The sequence below is a fragment of the Lycorma delicatula genome, chromosome 8, assembly GCF_047948215.1.
Source record: "Lycorma delicatula isolate Av1 chromosome 8, ASM4794821v1, whole genome shotgun sequence".
NCBI classification, from domain to species: domain Eukaryota; kingdom Metazoa; phylum Arthropoda; class Insecta; order Hemiptera; family Fulgoridae; genus Lycorma; species Lycorma delicatula.
In genome coordinates, this window is record NC_134462.1 from 10527775 (window position 1) to 10549143 (window position 21369).

General features: G+C 29.6%; 2 protein-coding genes across 9 annotated transcripts in view; one reads left to right on the plus strand and one right to left on the minus strand.

Moving 5' to 3' along the window:
• Positions 1–8270, minus strand: part of LOC142328814 (protein cereblon-like) — a 38120-nt gene extending 29850 nt beyond the window's left edge. Inside the window, exons 1-2 of one of the 5 annotated variants that reach the window (XM_075372864.1) lie at positions 3571–3742; positions 1036–1113 (exon numbers count right to left, since the gene is read on the minus strand). Coding sequence is in view for 2 of the 5 variants with exons in the window: in XM_075372862.1 (XP_075228977.1) it covers positions 3571–3604 (34 nt within the window). In the remaining 3 variants the exon portion in view is untranslated. Of the gene's footprint in view, positions 1–158; positions 187–1035; positions 1114–2598; positions 2621–3570; positions 3750–8127 lie in introns of those variants that run through there. The other 4 variants (XM_075372865.1, XM_075372862.1, XM_075372866.1 and 1 more) reach the window with 4 other exon arrangements.
• A 673-nt stretch (positions 8271–8943) lies between these two features.
• The window catches only part of LOC142328726 (uncharacterized), a 29473-nt gene continuing 17047 nt past the window's right edge, over positions 8944–21369 (plus strand). Inside the window, exons 1-5 of one of the 4 annotated variants that reach the window (XM_075372687.1) lie at positions 8944–9089; positions 10261–10495; positions 11771–11818; positions 13761–14198; positions 19611–19923. In XM_075372687.1, coding sequence (XP_075228802.1) covers positions 13762–14198; positions 19611–19923 — 750 coding nt within the window. In that variant the 5' untranslated portion in view covers positions 8944–9089; positions 10261–10495; positions 11771–11818; position 13761. Of the gene's footprint in view, positions 9090–9117; positions 9306–10260; positions 10496–11770; positions 11819–13760; positions 14199–19610; positions 19924–21369 lie in introns of those variants that run through there. The other 3 variants (XM_075372686.1, XM_075372683.1, XM_075372684.1) reach the window with 3 other exon arrangements.

Sequence of the window (21369 nt, forward strand, 5' to 3'; positions counted from 1 at the left end):
TTAAGTAATAATTTAGCTTTTTTCAAAAATTTTCTCTGTAATTTTAATATGATCATATAAAAAATATAACAATTCTATTAAGAATAAATTTAAGATACATTTGTCACTAAAAATAACGAAAGAAATCTCTTTTATCAATAATTATATAATCAAACTACCTGTAGGTAACATAATTCAACTGCTACAGTTCTGCTAAGTCAAATGTAATAATGTAAATTCCCAACCTACAAACATATTCACCAGTTGTAAGCTTAATAAATATAACATTCAATTGTTGAATTTTTTATTGATGTAAAGAACTGAGTATAGCTAATTTTAACACACAACTAATTTTTTTTTAAATGCTAAAGAATATTATAGAAAAAACTACCCTAGCTGTTAAATCAGCTTTTCATATACATGAACCCACTGCTTCTGATAGAAGATTAAATTTATTATTTTCAGAGATAAAAGACTGCATGCATTAATGATATTTCTATTCCTGCAATTGCTCAATATGAAGTAACCCAACTCCATTTTGAGTTCATTTCTTAGTTTTGCAATTAATGACCTCCCTTGGATCTTTTTTTCATAACAGACTTCTAAAAGTAACTTTTTATGCATATAAAATATTTGATTCTAAATTTTCAGAGGCTTAACTTACATAGTTTTTACTGAATAAAATGGTTAACTCACTCAACTCTATGTAATCTCAATACAAATGAGAAATGTTAAATGTAAATGTTTATTTACACGACTTTTCAGAAGAGTAATTCAAAATAATATAATGTATAATTCTATATTCATTTTTGACCAAAGCAAAATTTTTAACAATTTCATTGCTTTTTTTTATAACTTTTATAACACTTTTTGGCAAGTAAAATAAAATATGATTTTTACAAAATTCTTGAATATGTTTAATGTACTTATGGCAATTCAGTTATTAACTTATGCAATATGTTTTTAAAATATCTTATGTACAAAGAGAGAAACCTAGGCACCCAATGTGAAAAAATTTGATTCATATAAATATAGTGTAATCACTGGTTTAGGTACTTTTCAGGGAGATGTCCGCAGGCGATCTGTAGTTAGTCAGTTAGTCCCTGTAGTTAATTAGTTAGTTAGATGGTGCCACTGAAAGGGAAAAATAAATACATTAAAATTATAATCTAACTTATAATAAATTTATCTAAGTAACTAAATAAATAAATCTAAAAGTATAAATCTAACCAAACTTAACCTTCGCTCGCTTCACTCACTAGTCAAGGTTAGCAACACTCAAGCATTGGTTAAGTTTGGTTAGATCATATTTATTTATTATATAAAGTCAATGATAATTTCAATTTATTTTCTCCTTTCAGTGGTGCCAACTAACAACTGACTAAGTACAGTGACTAGTAGAGTGATCTGTAACTAAGTTACAGATCGCCTTTCTTCTGCAGGCATCTTCTTGAAAAGTACCCTGGTTTTGCTGTAACTTCATCTTGATACGTCTAAAAATTATGAATGAGTGAATAGTGGGCTAAGTTAAATAATAACCTACTGCTTTAAATAAAAAAAATTATATTCTGCAAAAAAAGTTACTTTTGTATTATGATTAAATTAATTGTTTAGAAAAATAACAAACTGCCTGCCATGTTTACAATCAAAACAGAAAAGAATTTTTATTTACAATATCGGTAAGCCTATTAAAATAATGATAGAAAAACCCTGAGGCTAGAAACTTTTTTTTAAACAAATTTAAAAAAATAATGTAGAATAATGTGTTATTTCATACATGGCTATAGGTATGGACTAGAACATGGCTATGAGTGTTCGGAGTAAAAGTTTTTTTTAGAAATTCTGAGCAATTACTTCTCCACATAAATTTTTCTCACTTTAATGCATGCTTATTTCTTTAGGTAAATAGATCTTTAGTAGATCTGCTTACGATCAAGAAAACACAAAATCTAAATGTCAGAAAGCAGGTTTGGTCAGCAGGTTACCTGTGAAATGTCAAAGTTTATGCAATGTTATTAGCACTCTTATTAGTCAGTTGGCTATCAATTTTGTGAGTTATCGAAACCTGTTCGGATGCAAATCAATTCTGTAGAGAGAGGTTAAGGTTAGATGTTTGTGGAGAAGTTGCCAAGGTTGGCAAGACACTTGTTTGAATTTTTTTTTTAACAGAAATATAAACACTACTGAGAAAAACTACACCACATGTTCAGTGCTATTAGTAATCTGTACGACGACAGATAATCATTAGATTCAGACTCTAATGACTATTAAGGTTAGTTTATGGTCTAATTTTCCCTCTCCAAAAAACTTTACCCTAACCTCTCTGAACAGAGAATCGCCATAGTACACAAAACTGATTGGCTAACTGACTAGAGCACTGATAACATGATGCAAACTCTGAACTTGCACAGGCCACCCACTGTCCAAACCTGCTTGTTGACATCTCGAACTTGTGTTTTCCTGATCCCAAACATATCTACTAAGGTATATTAAAGTATTAAAAAAATTTAAATTGATCAAGTAATTGCTCAGAATTACTTTTTTTTGTAAAAATAAGGTATCTCTTCTAATCATCAATATAGACCACAAGTTTTTGCAATTAAAAATTTGTTGACTTACATTATCTGGATTTCTTGGATTCTGTTCAAATTCAACTTAAAATGGGAGTGTGTACAAAAAATATATGCATTCCAATGGGTAACATCACATTTATATTAAGGAAATTAAAAGTTCACTTCAAAGTTACATAGTTAATAAAATAGTACATATTTCTGGTGTGAGGACATCTGTAAATATGCTTCCAGAAATTTTTTTCAAGACTAATTCATTCTATTAGAGGTACTCAGGAAATGCTAAAATGTATATAAAATTCCAACCTCAGCAATACCAAAGAGGAAAGGCCTGGATTATAAGTTTTGAAAATATCTTCTATAAATATATATCTGCATATTCAGAAAGCAAGTCATCATTTTAATTACTTTACAAAATTATTTGAATAGTTAATATAGTAGATTATAAGTATATTTTATATAATTGTAATGTTTTAATTTTTTTTAATTACAATTTTGTTCTGTAGTATATGGAACCATATTAACAATAATATTGTCTTATGCAACAAATTAACTAGCAACTAATTGTTAGTCTTCATTACAAATCCAATTGCTGTATATCATATCCTAATGTTTTTGTTTATGAACTAAATTAATTTTTTTAAATTATTTATTTGATATTATTAAAATTCTCCAAATTTAATACGTTCAACACAGTGGGTTCTTAAATCAACTGGGTCAATTACTAACCAATACTGTATTTTGTATAAGCAATCGCGAAGTGTAAATGATAAAATAAATACGGCGATTTCGTTATGGAAATAGATCCACGAATACCACTGTTAAAACATTAGACAAATGTAACTAATACAATTTAAGGTCGTTGTATAATGTTAGCTAATCATAAAAACTAATGTAGTATCTAATGTTACTTGTTTGCACAAGTGACAATATTACTATGGTCCAAAACACAAGTTTCGTTCCCAATACTGGATGAACGACAATGAAAACACAACCCCGTATCATACGCTTGACAGCTCACCAGAATCGGTACTGCTTTCTTGTAGTACATCCATTACTTATTAAAACACATCTATATTAATAAATAAATATAAAGAGGGCGGTTGAAATATTTCTATTTTTTATAAACAGATTTTCACAAAACAAAACACACTACGCAGTTCATTCACGACACCTTTCAGAGACACCAGTTCACGGGTATTATAATTTAGTGATCAAAATACATTGTTTTGAAATATCATAACTTATAATTTTTGGACATATTTTTTTCATTTTGAAATTTCGAAAGTGCTGGAGTATCTACCTCAAGATACTCAAAGATAAAAACAGCACTGCATTGTTATATATATTTGTATAACTTATGGTATTACAACAAACCTATTATATAAACAGTTGAGATAAAAATCAGACATGCATGCAAGAAAAATTAAATCGTGAATATTTAACTTGAATTATAAAATTAATAATGATTATGAATTAGGTTTTTGTTTTATGCATTATAATTTCAATAGACAGAAAGAAAGCAAAGAGATCCTGATGAGAGAATCATGGCTACATAAAAATTATTAAAGGTGTATTAATTAACCCAAAGGCTTCAACCAAAGTCTGCTACATAAGTGATCTGTTCTCTTTTAATCGTTAGAATATTTTATGACATCATAATAATCAGTGTAAATAAAGACAAAACATTTGTTACCATAATCGCTTACGTAAAAATTATTTACATTGTTACGTTCTTGTAATTAATGGCCGAAGGTGAATTATTTAATTTAACAAACAAGTTTTTAAAAATCATAGGTAGTTCAACATTAAATCAGTTACAATTTCAAATTTTTTCAACACTAACGAGAGTAATAGCAGTTTGTAATAGTGTTGTTAATATCAGGGTAGCTTACTATTAGGTTAAAGTCAGTTATTTTTACAAGGATTTGAATACTAGATCGTGGATACTACGGGTGTTCTTTGGTGGTTAGGTTTCAATTAAGCACACATCTCAGGAATGGTTGAACTGAGACTGTACAAGACTACACTCATACATATCATCCTCTGAAGTATTATCTGAAAGGTAATTACCGGAGGCTAATCAGGAAAGAAAAAGAAAACCTTACTATTAGGTAGTAACCTAGTAATTTTATTTTAAGATACTCGTATATTATGATGTGTTCAGAGACCGTTTGATTCGAATTAGATATTTTGTTTAAAATGTTTGATGAGTATCTTTTACCGAAATTAAATTTTGTACTGTTCTGCATTTATAAATTTATATCCTAACTTAAATAACGTTAGTTACTTTCCTATGGATTATGTTGTTGCTAACTTGCGTCCCTACTCATAAAAACTGAAAATTTGTGTGAGAATATCTTATGTTAATAGGGAGTTATTTAAATATTCATTACAATGTACATTTTAAAAATAGATTAAAAAGTTAATTCATAAAAAGCTTATATTTTTTTATTGTGTACATTGTAGTTTTACAGTAAAATTATAACCAATTATGGATTGTGAAACATATTTAGGAGCAGACAATGGTAATAATTTAGTACCAGTGACATATAAATTTAATTACAAGAATCTAAGGAAAAGATATACTGAATTACCCCCAATTTACAGAACAATAGAGGTAACATTGAACAAAATAAATAAATCCCAGCTATATGTTCTAAAAGGCAGGTTGGAGAAAAACAAAACAATCTATACGGGCATCAGTAGATATTAAAAACCATTTGATTACATGGAAAGCTTAAGATTAAAAAAATTGGATTGAAATAAAGAAAGAAACATTTATAATTTGTATAAGAAGAAAATGAAAGACAAACTGCAGTACAACAGATAGAGGCTACTTTTACTTTTCTTTTTATTTTTTTATAAAAGAACCAATAAAGGAACTAAAACTGAAATTAGCAGGTGGAGTCACCATCTGGATACAAAAAATTTTAAATGTGAAATTATGTACATGTAGTGCATTTTTTCCCAAACTTTGAATATGTTGGAAAAAGTAGATTGGTTTAGATAAATTGTTGGGGGAAAGTTCCATTTTAAAAATAAACAAAAAAATGCACTGGAGTGGAGAATAATGAGGAGTTATAAAAGTTATGAGAAGTCATAATATTCTGGAATTTTTTTTTTATTTAGGTAGGAAAATTACAAAAGGGTGGATGATGTAAAAGAGATGTTAAAAGCAGAATAGTGTTTATGCAGAAGTTAAATCTACTGATAAATATTAATAGAAAAAGATTAGAAAAAATCTGTAGAAAATATAGTATACTCAAAAAAACATACACCACAGAAAAATAACAAACAAAGGAAATACGTTTTTGAATATTTTACAAAAAAATTATTATAATTGGGTGAGTGTATAGAATAAAAATGAAGAGATTTGAAGATAATGAAGAAAAATCCAGAAGGTAGTAAAGAACACAAAAAAAAGGAAGGCAGTATCAGAAAATATGCAACAGGCAACTGAAGATGTAAAATGAGGCTGAGAGATTTATACAAAACCGAATGCAATGAAGAAGTGCATTAAATAAGTCAAACAACTTTTTAATAAAATAAGTCATGTAAATAAAGATATGACTTTACTCAATTATTTTAACCTTACAACTGGAAGATGTGTGCTCTCAAATATTCATTTATAGATCTTTGATAGTTACATTTATATAAATAAAAAATTGTCACAAAGCGATTATTGTTTGCATTCTGCAACAACCAATTGATCTTACTTTATGCTGATTTATCTATGAATATAATTTTTTCAGTGGCATCCTAATTTGAATAATTAAAAACATTTCCTGGTTTGTGTTATATACACTGACCAAACATCTGCTGAATTATTGCTCTTTCTAACAGATGCAGTTGTACATCTCTTGTCAAATTGTGTGTTTGTTTAAATGTAGTGTGGTTCTGCCAGTTTCTATTTGTATAAACATGGTTAATAATCCATGAGTAACATGGTTAGTAATCCATGTTCTATGTTTGCCTAGCAGTTTTCATTGTTTAAAACATAATTTTTTATTATGTTACAAATTTTTTTTTTATTAAAAATGAAATTTTATTTTCACTGATTTTTTTTCTGTTTTACAATAAACATTTACTAGATTACTAATTACAGAAATATTGGGATTGTGTAATTTCCAAAAACACTAATTAATTATTAAACATTTTAAAAACAATATGAGGTTTAATTAAAAAAAATAAACACAATTTTTTTATTTCCCAGAGTGTTTAAGTCCAATTGTCATAAATTCTTTTGTTTTATTGATATACAACCTCCAGGATTATGTATTGCTTCAGAGGATGAGAGGAATGATTTTTAACGTTTGTGAAAATGCCATGCCTGACTGGGATTCGAATCCGGGACCTCCAGATGAAAGGCCAAGATGCTACCACTCATGCCATGGAGGCCGTCTTTATTGATACACTTGTCCGTAAGAATGTTTACATTGGTAGCCATATTGGATGCTTAGTTTACTGTTGGCTGTTGAAATGGTTACTCATATTTTTGGTATAGTTGGCAATTTTTAACGTGTGGAAAAGATGGAACAAAGAATTTGCATTAAATTTTTCTTTAAGAATGTAATAAAGTGTGGCACTAAATTGGAAATGTTGAATGTTGCTTTTGGCGATTCTTCTTTGAATAAAATAAGTATTTATAAGTTGTAAAAACGTTTCCAAGAGGACCATGAAGAGGATGAGCACCCTGCATGTCTCAGCACACCAACATCCAATGACAACATCGAAAAGTGAAGAAAATGATTATGAACAATTGCTTAATCATTATCAGAGAATTAATAAGGATTACTGCCTGGAAGTTCTATGCCGTTTGTGTGAAGTGATTTGAAGAAAATGCCCAGATTTGTGATGAAAAACTTTTTGGCAATTACACCACAACAATGCACCAGCTCACCCTTCACTCTTGCTTTTTCATTGATTTTTGGGCCAAAAACAGCACTGTTATGATGCCTCAACCAACATATTCACTGAACGTGGCCTCACAGGAGGCCTCTTGTGACATCTTTTTATTCCCCAAGCTAAAAAGAACCATGAAAAACAACGTTTTTCCAGTATTGAAGAGATAAAGACAGAACAGCTGGAGCTAAATGCCATACCAGAAATTGTATTAAGAGATGCTTCAAAAATTGGAAAAAGTGCTGGTATAAGTGTATTATATCTAAAAAGGAGTACTTTGAAAGTGACAAAATCAATATTGATGAATAAATAAAGATTTTCTGAGAAAGACTAAAATTTGTGTATTTCTTGATAAAACCTGTCAATGTGTATAAAAACACAAACTAATTTTTTTAAATTGCATAATGTGTCACCTTATTTCTTTTTACAAGGTATCTAATTACAATGATTTTTTTTTTGAGTAAATATTTGGCAGCGTTTTTTTTTTTATGAGATCCTTCACGCATTATAATAACTACTGAAAGTAAAATAAGCAGTAAATAACTATTCATTTTTAAAATTAATACAAATTATTTATACAATAGAAAGTCAATGTCACTCAAATGTGGGCCAAATTACTGAGCTACAATTCAGTATAATAACCGTATAAATATTAATATTTAATAATGCTTACATTAAAGTTACAATGAACCTCTTCAGGTGAATTGATTAGCGAATATTTGTATTTTGGTACAGAACCGAGCAGCAATTCTTCGAAACAGTCTTATAGAAAAAGAAGAATTTCTTGAGGTAGGATCACAGTTTGTGAAATATTTTTCTTTAAGTTGATTTCACTTCACAACGGTTGAACCCAATAGCATTTATTTTTTTCCGATAAGTGCATATAAGACCGGCAGCATCATTGAAATCCATATAGATATAGGATCTATGATAATGAAAATCCTAATTTTTTAGTGCGACAACCACTCAGAGTGTACGCATTGAAGCAGTAGACGTAACAAGACAAAATGTTCGCGACAGTGACAAAAGCCACCAGTACGCGCCTAGCCTTGAACATTTGCAAATTAACAGTTTTGAGTACAGTACGTATTTGTTTTTATCAAACTCATATTGTACGTAGAACTACATGTGATTACTAGCACTCCAAGTGGCAGTTTTTTAGTCTAACGAAGAAGGGATTTAATGGCGAAGCAGCTGAGTATAATGTTTAGAAAAAGTTGTGTTTTGTGTAACTATTCCTCATAAAGTAAAAAAAAAAAATTGATTGTGTTCTTGAGTTTAATAATCCTTAAAAGATTACTTAGGTACGCTAATTAAGTAAGCTTCTGGGGAAAAGAATTATATATAAATGACTTACTTTGTAAATGTATTAAAATGTGTTGTCTTCGAAAAGAAACTAAAATATGTTAACTAGCCGAAAAAATTAAGTGATATTAAGTAAATTACTGAAATAAATTTTACTATTTGTAAAAAAAAAGTGAGTCAATGGTTATAATACCAAACAGTTTGTACAATTAAGCTGATACTTTTCATTGAGTTGCCAGTATGAAGAAAATTAAGTTACACTAGTAATAATATACATATGCAGATAGTTTTCCGTTTTTATAACTAATATAGAGGTTGTTTTCAATAGTGGTAAATGGAAAGAATTTTATTTTTATGTTTTAGGCTTGGGGATGTGAACTAGAGTAGTGATCAATGTAGCATATACATTTAATAATGCTTATGTTTTAATGTTTTTCTGAAAAAAAAACATAACCTCCTTTAGTAAGAATAAGTTTGTTTACAACATCTTCGTTTTTATTTTGTAGTTATTTACTCAACATTTTAATTAATTTAGATAATAAGAATGTAGGATACAAATTACCTATAAGTTAATCCAACGATAAATAAATAAACGATAATAATCGTTTATTTATTTATCGTTGTTTATTGTTTGAATATTTATTTTGGTTGTAATGTCAATAGATTTTGTTCTTTTGAAGCATGTTGAACTCGTTGATTTCTTAATAGCTTTCATTATATGAAAGTATGTTTCATTTTTTTGTATTTAAACAACACTAAGATTTTACTATTGGGGAATAAAAACAGAAAAATGGTCAATATACTATTATTTTCCGAATTGAAACACTAAATCAGCATTAGTTAGCGTTATTTTTTAAAAAAAGTTACAGTGGTAATTCATTTATATTCTGTTAAAGTTATTGGAAGTTTATAGGTTAGTGTAGTTCTTTATAGGAATTGATTGTATCACAGGTTTTGAAACCAACAATCCGCTTTTAACATTATTATTTGTAATTAGTAGTTGATCTTCATTCTATATGAATAGATTACTCCCATGGTGTATCGAGAAAAACAAGCCTACAACTATACTTGTCTTGTCTATAATCTATTTATTATGTAAACTTGCTAAAATAACATGAAAACTTTTATTTTCCAGCTACAGAATATTTTACAAATACAAAATAATACAATTAAATGTCTGGTTTTTCATTTGGTTCATAATGTTCCCCCTCACATTTTTATTAGTTATTACTTTTGTGGTTGACTAGCCGTTTTCACTTCAACATATGTTTTTAAGGAAAGAGATGAGCATTTTTTAAGTTAGCATTCTAAAATAATTTGCTTGTATTTTAAAATATTTTTGTAGTTATAATTGTTTATTATATATATTATCTGATTTTTTTTTTTTATTCATAATACCATTAAATTAATATTTGATATCACTTAGGATTATTATTTTATCTTGCCAAAAAAACAATATTTCTTTATATGAATTTGAACTCATTCTGATTTGTATTTATAGAAAGAAAGTAGTCTTTGCATCACACATAATCATTAATACAAGAAATGAAGTAAATGGATCTCATAAATGTGTTAGGATTTGCATTGGATAAATGGATTATGGAATTTTAAGTTAATATTAAGCCTTATTGCTTTGATCTTAAGGATATCAGTGTAATATGATTGCATTATGTGTGGAGTGGCTGTAATTTAGCGAAATAATTTTACGCCGTTCAAAGCACAGACAGCATTAAAGAGTAAGTGGATAGTATCTATTTATTTAAATATTATGTATGATTTTTCATTTTGTGATTAGGTAATCTTTTTACCTCATCACAATGCTGGTTTTTACTTATATTTGAGATAAGTAAGTTGTTGTAAGGTAATCATAATGTAGGAATGTAAACTGACCTGAATAATCATAATATGTATCAGTTTGTAATACATTTTATAATTATCTTCGTTAGTGAGTAATATGAAATTAGTTAATAATTGTGGAGGTTGTGAAGCAATTTTGTGGGTACATTCTTAATGGATGTAATATACAGATTTGTTTCTAAAACACTAATTACACAATAGCATTATTTAGAATTTTGTTGAATATAAAAAATATTTCTTGATAATAAATGTGTTTGTTTAGAAAGCAAACAGAATTTTATAATAATTCTTTTATAATTTTGACAACTGTTTTGAAATGTTTTATTACGTAATTAATAAAAATGGTATTTCAAGTCAGTTATTTAAAATTTCATAAGGAGCTTCCCCTCTTTTAATATTACATAATTTGTTTTTATATTTGTAACCAATGTTTCCCCCTTTCTTAAGGTCTGCCAATATGTCTTTTTTCTTGCTAATCTGCTTCTCAAGTAAGGTTAAAAGGGGAGCCACACCAGTAAAGATTTTATTTTAATGTTGTTGAAAATGTTATTACCTAATTGAGAATTTTAACAAGTTTTAAGATTCTCAATTAATTTTAGTAAATTTCAACAATGAGGAGATTTATCAACATTAAGCATTAAAAATATTTATGCTTGAAATTTTGTGTTGAAAAAATATTTATGTACTAAATGTAAAAATTATATTTATTTAAATACCCATATTGTTAGTGAAAAATGTCATATTTGGCGGTTGGGTTCTATTAACAGTGCTGTCTAAACTGTAGATTGAATTGAATCTTAAGACTTTTAAATTGTATATTATTATTAAGCTTATGTATATTATTCTAAATTTCATAGAATGAAAATAAATATATATATATATGTTTCAATTGTAGGTTATTTATTGATTTTTTATGAGTATAAAAGGTTTTTTAATGTTAAATTATTTTGTTAATTAAAATTTGTTTACAAATTTTTAATATAACTACTTAAAAAGTAAGTGTAAGGTAACCATAATGTTGTAGTAATGTAAAGTGACCTGAATATTCATAAAATATATTCTATTAGCTATGGAAAATTGAAAATATTGTATCTCTAATTTTTAATTATTAACAATGTGTTATTATTTCTATATTGCTTTTGTTTTTTTTTTAGATTTGTCTGTCTTATCCAGTGAATTAAGTCATTAAAGTAACTTGTAATGTAAGTATATTGATTAAAAATGTAAGAAATTATGATTCATCAGATCTGTGACATTTTCTATGTATTTAGTTTCTTCTTTTTTGATGTTGTATTTAAAAAAAAGTTAAATTCTGTGAATAGATCATCCAATAGAACATTACAGTTTTTTCTAGTATTAGTGTTAACACTCTCATTTGTTATTTGTTAGAATTTGCAAAATTTTAGGTCTATATTTTACACGATCATTGGAGAAATTGTAAAAGTACATTGTTTTCTCCTGGGAGTCCATCTTTGGGTTATTTCTTTCCCTTTTCCTTATGCTTATATTTACTCCCTCATTCTCTACTTTTCTGGCTAGGTACTATGGGGAGTCATCTAGATTGTGTGTCTGTGAGTTGCATTATGGATATTGAAGGATGAGAAGTAAAAGTTTTTCACTACAATTATGTAGAGAGAATAATAGATGCAAGTATAAGATTAACTCTTTTGTTAGTGCTGAAAACCCAATTTAATGATTAACTATATCTGTGTTTTCACATGCTGTAATGTATCTTTAAAAACCAGATAATACATTTCCTGTAAATGACTTATATTCCTTCATAAAATCACAGTGCAGTACTTAGAATAAAACTAATGTAAGATGGGAATAAAAATTCTTTAAATTTTATTTTTATAGTATTTGATTATAGAAAATGATGAGATTAAAAGGTTGAATTTTGTAACTGAAAAAAAATTGATGTAATAATTAACTTCTACTTAATCTGGATGTAACTGGTCTGGACCAAGCCCAGATTATTGGATTCTTTTATAATCAAATGAATTACTTTGTAATTAGATCTGGTTGAATGATCAGATCAAATTGATTGTTATTGGAATATTTCTAAATAACCACCTACAGTTCTCGTAATAGTCAAGGTTTTTGTTAAAACAGAAGTTTCAGTTTGTTCTTGGGTGGGTTGTTTAATATCTGAAGGCAAAGCAATTTTATTGTAGCTTATATTTGAGTTAGTTAATGTTGTAATTGTTTAGGAATATGTTGCCCTTATCCTGGGTGAATGTACTCTTAATCTCTTGATGTTTTGTGGGTATGAGATACATAATGCCAGTTGGAGGCTTTGAAATGTTCCTTTGGGTTGAGTTAGTCTCATTTTGCACTCTATGAGTAAATCACTTCAGTTTCTTGATTTTTATCCCTTCCTTTCCAGTTTTGTTTTATAACAAAACAAATACAATGATGAGTTGCCCCTATCCATGCTAAGGATGCGAATACCTTTAGAATTATTTTGCATTTGTAAAATTTAATGAGGGCAACTCTACCTGTGGATATGAAATCCAGAGGCTGTGTTTGATTTTGTGATTATAAAAAGTCCAATCTAGGATTTAATTGCTTATTGGGTAAAATATTGCCCTCATAATTATGTTACGTAACATCAATATACTGATGTTATAATTTATGTTTAGTAAATATTTATGACAAATTTCTCCAGTGCACAATGATTTATTTTCTAGTTTTACACGTGGTTTTTTTATGTTATAAATTAATTATCAACTAAAATTTGTGAATCAGTATTTGTCCTTAATTTACATTTTATTAGTTTTAAATAAGATATGTGTTTGCTATTGGGTTTTTACCCTGTTTCTTAGGTTAGGTTTTTTTTATAATACTTTAATATTTGCTGTTTTATAACAGTTAGGGTATAATTACACTAATCTCTCTCAGACTTCTTATGGCTATGATAAATGTAAAGTATTTAAAGTACAAGAAGCACTACTAAGAGTAATAAAGTTTACTATTTGGCCTCTGTAGAAAGCAGAGTGAGGCTGACTATCATCATATCTGCTTTTCAGTGAGGTTTATTATTGTGGTTATAGGTATTAACGTATGTAACCCCATAAATTGGTTGCATTTATTCATGTTGCTTGAAAATAACATTTGTAATTATTTTTTTTACTTTGTTTTTAGAATGTCAAAACGACTTAAGGCCATTGAAGAAGATGGTGATGAGTCATTATATAATAAAAAATTGAAAATAAATGGTAGTGACAGTGATGATGATGCTGATGATGGTGGTATTGGTGATCATAAAACAAATGATTTAGGGTCAAGTGGTTCTGATGGAGAACGATCAAAACAATTACAGTGTATTGAAAATAATTTAAGTACATCAATAGTTGGAAAAATTGATAATGATGGACCATGTTTATTAAGCATTATTAGCCAAATTGCAAAGGAAGGCAGTGATAGTAAAACAGATGCTTATAAAGAGTCAGTCGTTGGTGAAGAAGAAAAACAACAAGAAGCTTATGGTAGTGATAGACCAAATTTATTGAATCTTTCTGATGATGTATTGTTAATTATCTTGAAATGTCTTCATCCATTTGATTTGTTAAATGTTAGCAGGTAAAATATTCTATTTTTATTCAAAATTGAAACGGAATTTTTGTATTTTCATTAAATAGTACAGTGTACTTTTACATTTACTAGAGTTAATTATTAATTATAAAAGAATTTTAACCTTGGAATGTATACAGATGACACAAAAAACAGGAATGTTTGAAAAATGTAACAAAAAAATTTATTGACAGAAACCTAACCATTATAATTAAAAAACATATATATATAAAAATATCAAATTATATCAGGTAGATAGCATCTTTCTCTATGTATGCACTATGCCAATTTGCCATTGAGATATTCCCCATTGCTCGCTGCAACACCTTGGATGGGATGCCATGAATTTCATCTTGAATTGCTTGTGTTAAAAATTGCTGACTTTTAGAGACCACACTTTTAAGGTATGCCCTCAAGAAAAAATCACAAACTGACAGATCTGGTGAACTTGGAGGCTAGGAAATGTTACCGAATCTTGAGATGATGCATTTACAGAATAATTCTTGCACAGCTGTCATTGATTGCCTTGTGCTATGTGTCATTCCACTATCCTGTCACAACCAGGCTTCTTGTTGTTGTGGAAAATTGTTTAATGCAGGTGTTACAAAAGATTGTGGCTTGTGAACCTAATCCAAATTGAAGGTCATCGTGATCTGCTTATCATTTTTGAAAAAGTATGGTCCAATGACCCCCTGTGATGAAATTGCTTGCACACCATACTGTTACCTTGCTGCTATGTAAAGAGCATTCATGAATTTCATTGGGTTGCTATCTGCCCTGTAATGATAGTTCCTTAAAATATGACATCCTCATCTGACATCAACAGGTTGTCCAGAAATTTTTTCTTGTTAATGTTTGCCAGAAATTTTGACAGAAATCAAAGCAGACTGATGATAGTTCTTCTTCAGTTTTTGTACAATCTGTAACTTGTAAGGATGAAATTTTTAAGTCGGAATGAAGAATTCGTAGGCACTCTCTCGGGACCACTCAACCACAGCTGCTTGTTTGAATTGAATGCCGTGGGCTTTGTACTCTAATAGAGTTTAGTAGAGCACTTCTTGATTGTTCAAAATTGATCTAGTCATTTCAAAATTTTAATCTATGTTTCTATCGCGTGTTTTGATTGAATATGCCCTAAATTGCAATCAGAACTTCCTATGTATACCTTCCAGACTATTGTTGGTTTTTTAAATAAAAATGCTTTCACCATTTTTATGGTGAAAGCATGCTGTTGACTGTTCCACTGCTCCATGATAATTGAGTGGCTGGGTTTCCTCTGCATAAAGTAGTGCTACCAACTGTATGTGGCTGCCACTATGCATTTCAAAAGTTCTTATTTTCTTGTTTCACTTTATTTTAAGTAGGACAATGAAAGTGAAAGTAGGAAAATGAAAGCCTCCTCTATGAATCATGAGACCTTGCCGTTGGTGAGGGGGCTTGAGTGCTCAAGGATACAGAGTAGCTGGACCGAAGGTGCAACCATATCGGAGAGGTATCTGTTGAGAGCCAGACTAAGGAATGATTCCTGAAAGAGGGCAGCAGCTCTTTCAGTAGTTGTTAGGGGCGTGAGTCACAATGACTTAAACGGCCATATCAACATCACTCAGTCCTCTGAGTACTGCGCAGCTGAAAGCAATGGAAAACTACAGCTGCTTTTTTTCCAAGAAAATGTGGCTCTCTGCATTTTCACATAGCAATAATAGAGGCGCCTTCCTTGGTAAAATATTCCGGAGGTAAAATAGTCCCCCATTCGGATCTCCGGGTGGGGACTACTAAGGAAGGGGTCACCAGAAAATTAAAAAATAACATTCTACGAGTTGGAGCGTGAAATGTTAGAAGCTTAAAAAAGGTTGGTAGGCTAGAAAATTTATAAAGGGAAATGGGTAGGACAAATGTGGATATAGTAGGAATTAGTGAGGTTCGATGGGAAGATGAAGGCGACTTTTGGTCAGGTGATTTTAGAGTAATTAACTCAGCGTCAAATAATGGGCAGGCAGGAGTAGGTTTCGTGATGAACAAGAAGATAGGAAGGAGAGTGGAATATTTCAAGACGCATAGCGATAGAATCATTGTAATAAGGATAAAATCAAAACCTAAACCGACAACGATTGTTAACGTCTATATGCCTACAAGCGCCCATGATGATGATGATGAGGTAGAGTGTGTATACGAAGAGATTGATGAAGCAATTAAACACGTAAAAGGAGATGAAAATTTAATAATAGTTGGAATTGGAATGCAAGCATTGGAAAAGGCAAGGAAGGAAATATAGTGGGTGAATACGGGCTGGGCAGAAGGAATGAAAGAGGGGACCGACTTATAGAGTTTTGCACGAAGTATAATTTAGTAATTGCCAACACCCAATTTAAAAATCATAATAGAAGAATATACACTTGGAAAAAGCCAGGCGATACTGCAAGGTATCAGATAGATTATATCATGGTTAAGTAAAGATTTAGAAATCAACTCGTTGACTGCAAAACTTACCCTGGAGCAGACATTGATAGCGACCATAATTTGGTGATAATGAAATGTAGATTGGGGTTTAAAAACCTGAAGAAAAGGTGTCAGATGAATCGGTGGAATTTAGAGAAGCTTGAGGAAGAGGAGGTAAAGAAGATTTTTGAGGAGAACATCGCAAGAGGTCTGAGTAAAAAAGATAAGGTAGAAAATGTAAAAGAACAATGGGAGAATGTTAAAAAGGAAATTCTTAAATCAGCAGAAGCAAACTTAGGCGGAATAAAGAGAACTGGTAGAAAACCTTGGGTTTCAGACGATATATTGCAGCTGATGGATGAACGTAGAAAATATAAGAATGATAGTGATGAAGAAAGTAAAAGGAACTATCGGAAATTAAGAAATGCTATAAACAGGAAGTGCAAACTGGCGAAAGAAGAGTGGATTAAAGAAAAGTGTTCAGAAGTGGAAAGAGAAATGAACATTGGTAAAATAGACGGACCATACAGGAAAGTTAAGGAAAATTTTGGGGTACATAAATTAAAATCTAATAATGTGTTAAACAAAGATGGTACACCAATATATAATACGAAAGGTAAAGTCGATAGTTGGGTGGAATATATTGAAGAGTTATACGGAGGAAATGAATTAGAAAATGGTGTTATAGAGGAAGAAGAGGAAGTTGAGGAGGATGAAATGGGAGAAACAATACTGAGATCTGAATTTAAGAGAGCATTAAAAGATTTAAATGGCAGAAAGGCTCCTGGAATAGACGGAATACCTGTAGAATTACTGCGCAGTGCAGGTGAGGAAGCGATTGATAGATTATACAAACTGGTATGTAATATTTATGAAAAAGGGGAATTTCCGTCAGACTTCAAAAAAAGTGTTATAGTCATGATACCAAAGAAAGCAGGGGCAGATAAATGTGAAGAATACAGAACAATTAGTTTAACTAGTCATGCATCAAAAATCTTAACTAGAATTTTATACAGAAGAATTGTGAGGAGAGTGGAAGAAGTGTTAGGAGAAGACCAATTTGGTTTCAGGAAAAGTATAGGGACAAGGGAAGCAATTTTAGGCCTCAGATTAATAGTAGAAGGAAGATTAAAGAAAAACAAACCAACATACTTGGCGTTTATAGACCTAGAAAAGGCTTTCGATAACGTAGACTGGAATAAAATGTTCAGCATTTTAAAAAAATTAGGGTTCAAATACAGAGATAGAAGAACAATTGCTAATATGTACAGGAACCAAACAGCAACAGTAACAATTGAAGAACATAAGAAAGAAGCCGTAATAAGAAAGGGAGTCCGACAAGGATGTTCCCTATCTCAGTTACTTTTTAATCTTTACATGGAACTAGCAGTTAATGATGTTAAAGAACAATTTAGATTTGGAGTAACAGTACAAGGTGAAAAGATAAAGATGCTACGATTTGCTGATGATATAGTAATTCTAGCCGAGAGTAAAAAGGATTTAGAAGAAACAATGAACGGCATAGATGAAGTCCTACGCAAGAACTATCGCATGAAAATAAACAAGAAGAAAACAAAAGTAATGAAATGTAGTAGAAATAACAAAGATGGACCACTGGATGTGAAAATAGGAGGAGAAAAGATTATGGAGGTAGAAGAATTTTGTTATTTGGGAAGTAAAATTACTAAAGATGGACGAAGCAGGAGCGATATAAAATGTCGAATAGCACAAGCTAAACGAGCCTTCAGTAAGAAATATAATTTGTTTACATCAAAAATTAATTTAAACGTCAGGAAAATATTTTTGAAAGTGTATGTTTGGAGTGGCGCTTTATTTGGAAGTGAAACTTGGACGATCGGAGTATCTGAGAAGAAAAGATTAGAAGCTTTTGAAATGCGGTGCTATAGGAGAATGTTAAAAATCAGATGGGTGGATAAAGTGACAAATGAAGAGGTATTGCGGCAAATAGATGAAGAAAGAAGCATTTGGAAAAATATAGTTAAAAGAAGAGACAGACTTATAGACCACATACTAAGGCATCCTGGAATAGTCGCTTTAATATTGGAAGGACAGGTAGGAAGGAAAAATTGTGTAGGCAGGCCACGTTTGGAGTATGTAAAACAAATTGTTGGGGATGTAGGATGTAGAGGGTATACTGAAATGAAACGACTAGCACTAGATAGGGAATCTTGGAGAGCTGCATCAAACCAGTCAAATGACTGAAGACAAAAAAAAAAAAAATGAAAGTGACACTAAAAATGCCGCCAGGTTTTTACTTGGAACTAAGCCCATTATTTCTTTGAATGTGAACAAACAAGGAAATGTATATTTTATTCATATCAGTAATTATATGTTACATAGAACATATCAGGTGCAGGCACATGTACACTACTCCATAGGTTATTACCTATTCTTTTTATTAAAAGAAGAATGCTGTTCCAGGATTTGACTGGAAGGCTCAAGGAAAATCTTGGAGTATCATAAAACACAGATTTAATAAAAGAAGAAGTTTGATTGCAGTTCATATTAATGTGAATGTATTAAAATACCAATCCATAGAAAATTAAACTTTGGTTAAATAATGTAATTTTGAGGCAGTTTTTATACCCACAATAGGGAGAAGTAAAAACAGTATCTTTCTAAAACCCAAATCATATGTTTCCCAAACAATGTTGGACATATGGTTATGGCATTTAATTTGCATATATGAACTGTATACTTCATTACTTAACTGGATAAGTTAATGGAATCTTATCCCTTTTAGCAGGGAGACCTGTATAAAGAACTGACAACAGTTTGTTTGTTTGTCATCAGTATTTTGTAATCGATAGTATAAAAAATACAGTACATTTTAATTACTTGATTTTTATTATTTTGTATAATGTTAAAGTAGTTTAAAGAGTATAAATTTATTCAATTTTTTCTTTTTAGTACATATGTTCTCTTATACATATGTACATATGTTCTCAATTTTCATTTTTACAGGACTTGTCTTCGTTTGAATAGTGTGTGCCGTGATAGAACTTTGTGGATTGATGTTGATTTTAGACATGACATTAGCGATAAAAATTATATGAAAACGACTGTAGATTTTGATAATTTTCTTGAATTTTTGTTACCAAATACCAGGAGTATCAAGAAAAGTGGTTCAACTCGTTTGGAATTCACCGAGTTTGCATGCACGTCAAATAAAACCACTCAGGTTTCTATAACGCCATCATTTATTCTGGATATTACATCTAAAGTGTCATGTTTAAAAACTTTTGCACTTGAAAATCATACGATATATGGACCCACGGTAATAGTAGTAGTAATAATAATAATATAATTATTTACTTTAATGTTAAAGTAGAGGATATAAACTTTTATAAATAATTATGAACATTGTAGTCAATAGAAGTCTTACACCAATAATAATCACAAACCATACTTTACTATACTGTACTTAAGAATTCATTTAGGGAGTAAAAGGGAGTTTTAATCAACCAATTGTACAACTTCTTTTTAAGTTTATTAAAGTAGTATACTCCATTTTTACTGGCTAATTGTGATGTATGTGTAGGTTACAAAAACCTTCTTGCTTCTAATGTTGTACCCACAGTTTTTCTCAGAAAATCTTTCTTAATCTTAAGAAGAATAAAGTAGTAATTTTTAGTTATGTTAGTATTGGTTTAATTACTGATATGTGCTTTCTTTAGCATTGTTCTTATTACTTTTTATAACAGAACATTTTGAATGGAAAAAGAATGCTTCCTAGTATATAATTTGCAATTTTTATTACATTGAAATAAACTTATGTGCTATATGTAAAGAATTAAAGATACAGGAAAGATTTTTATTTTCTGAGCACAAATGAAAGGTTAGATATATTTTCTACATTATTTATTCCTTATCATTTTTGAAATGGAAATTTCAATATTGAATTGGGTATGAAGTCCTAAAAACAGAATCTTTTCAGTTTTATTTGATATTAATTTTTAAAATAAAAGATCGTTCTGAAATATGCTCTTTTATGAAAAGTAAACCATTACTAGAAAATGGAACCTTTTCAGGATAAAAATCTCATTTTTAGTAACTTGTCCAATCTTAAATTAATAAATAGAAACTAATGTTGTGTAATTTACATATAATATAGGTTATGGATTCACACATACTAATAAATTATTTGTCTAGCTAAGAAAAGGAAATAACTCTTATGTCTTTGTATTAAATTTTACGTCTTTACTCTTATGTGTTTAATATAAAGATATAAAAGTCTTTATTTTATAAAGACTTTTATGGCTACCAAGACTGGGTTTCTAACATATTTTGCGTGTGAGTTTGGAATGGTTTGTATCAAGCAAGTATACAAGAATGTGTGTTTATGTGATTCTCATGCGTTATTTCTGGGACACTTAAGCAATGACTGAATATCAGTACTAGTTCCATGCTTTTAGTGTGGCATGCGCTTTGTTTTATTTTGTATTTTTCCATTTTTGGTTTAATTATGTTTTTATATTCAAACTCATATTTAATATTTTATTTGTTATTTTATGCTTTTTTAAAATGACATTACTATTTTGTAATTAAAATTTATAATTTTTATTGCACTTACTATTGTATATATTCTCATTACTTACCTTGTATTTAAAAAAATATTCGCATCGTGCTAATGGACCTATAACTGTTTAGTTGCTGCTTGATTCAGTTTTTGTAAACATATATAAACTTTGAAATCTGAGTACGCAAGGAAAAATTTCAGTAG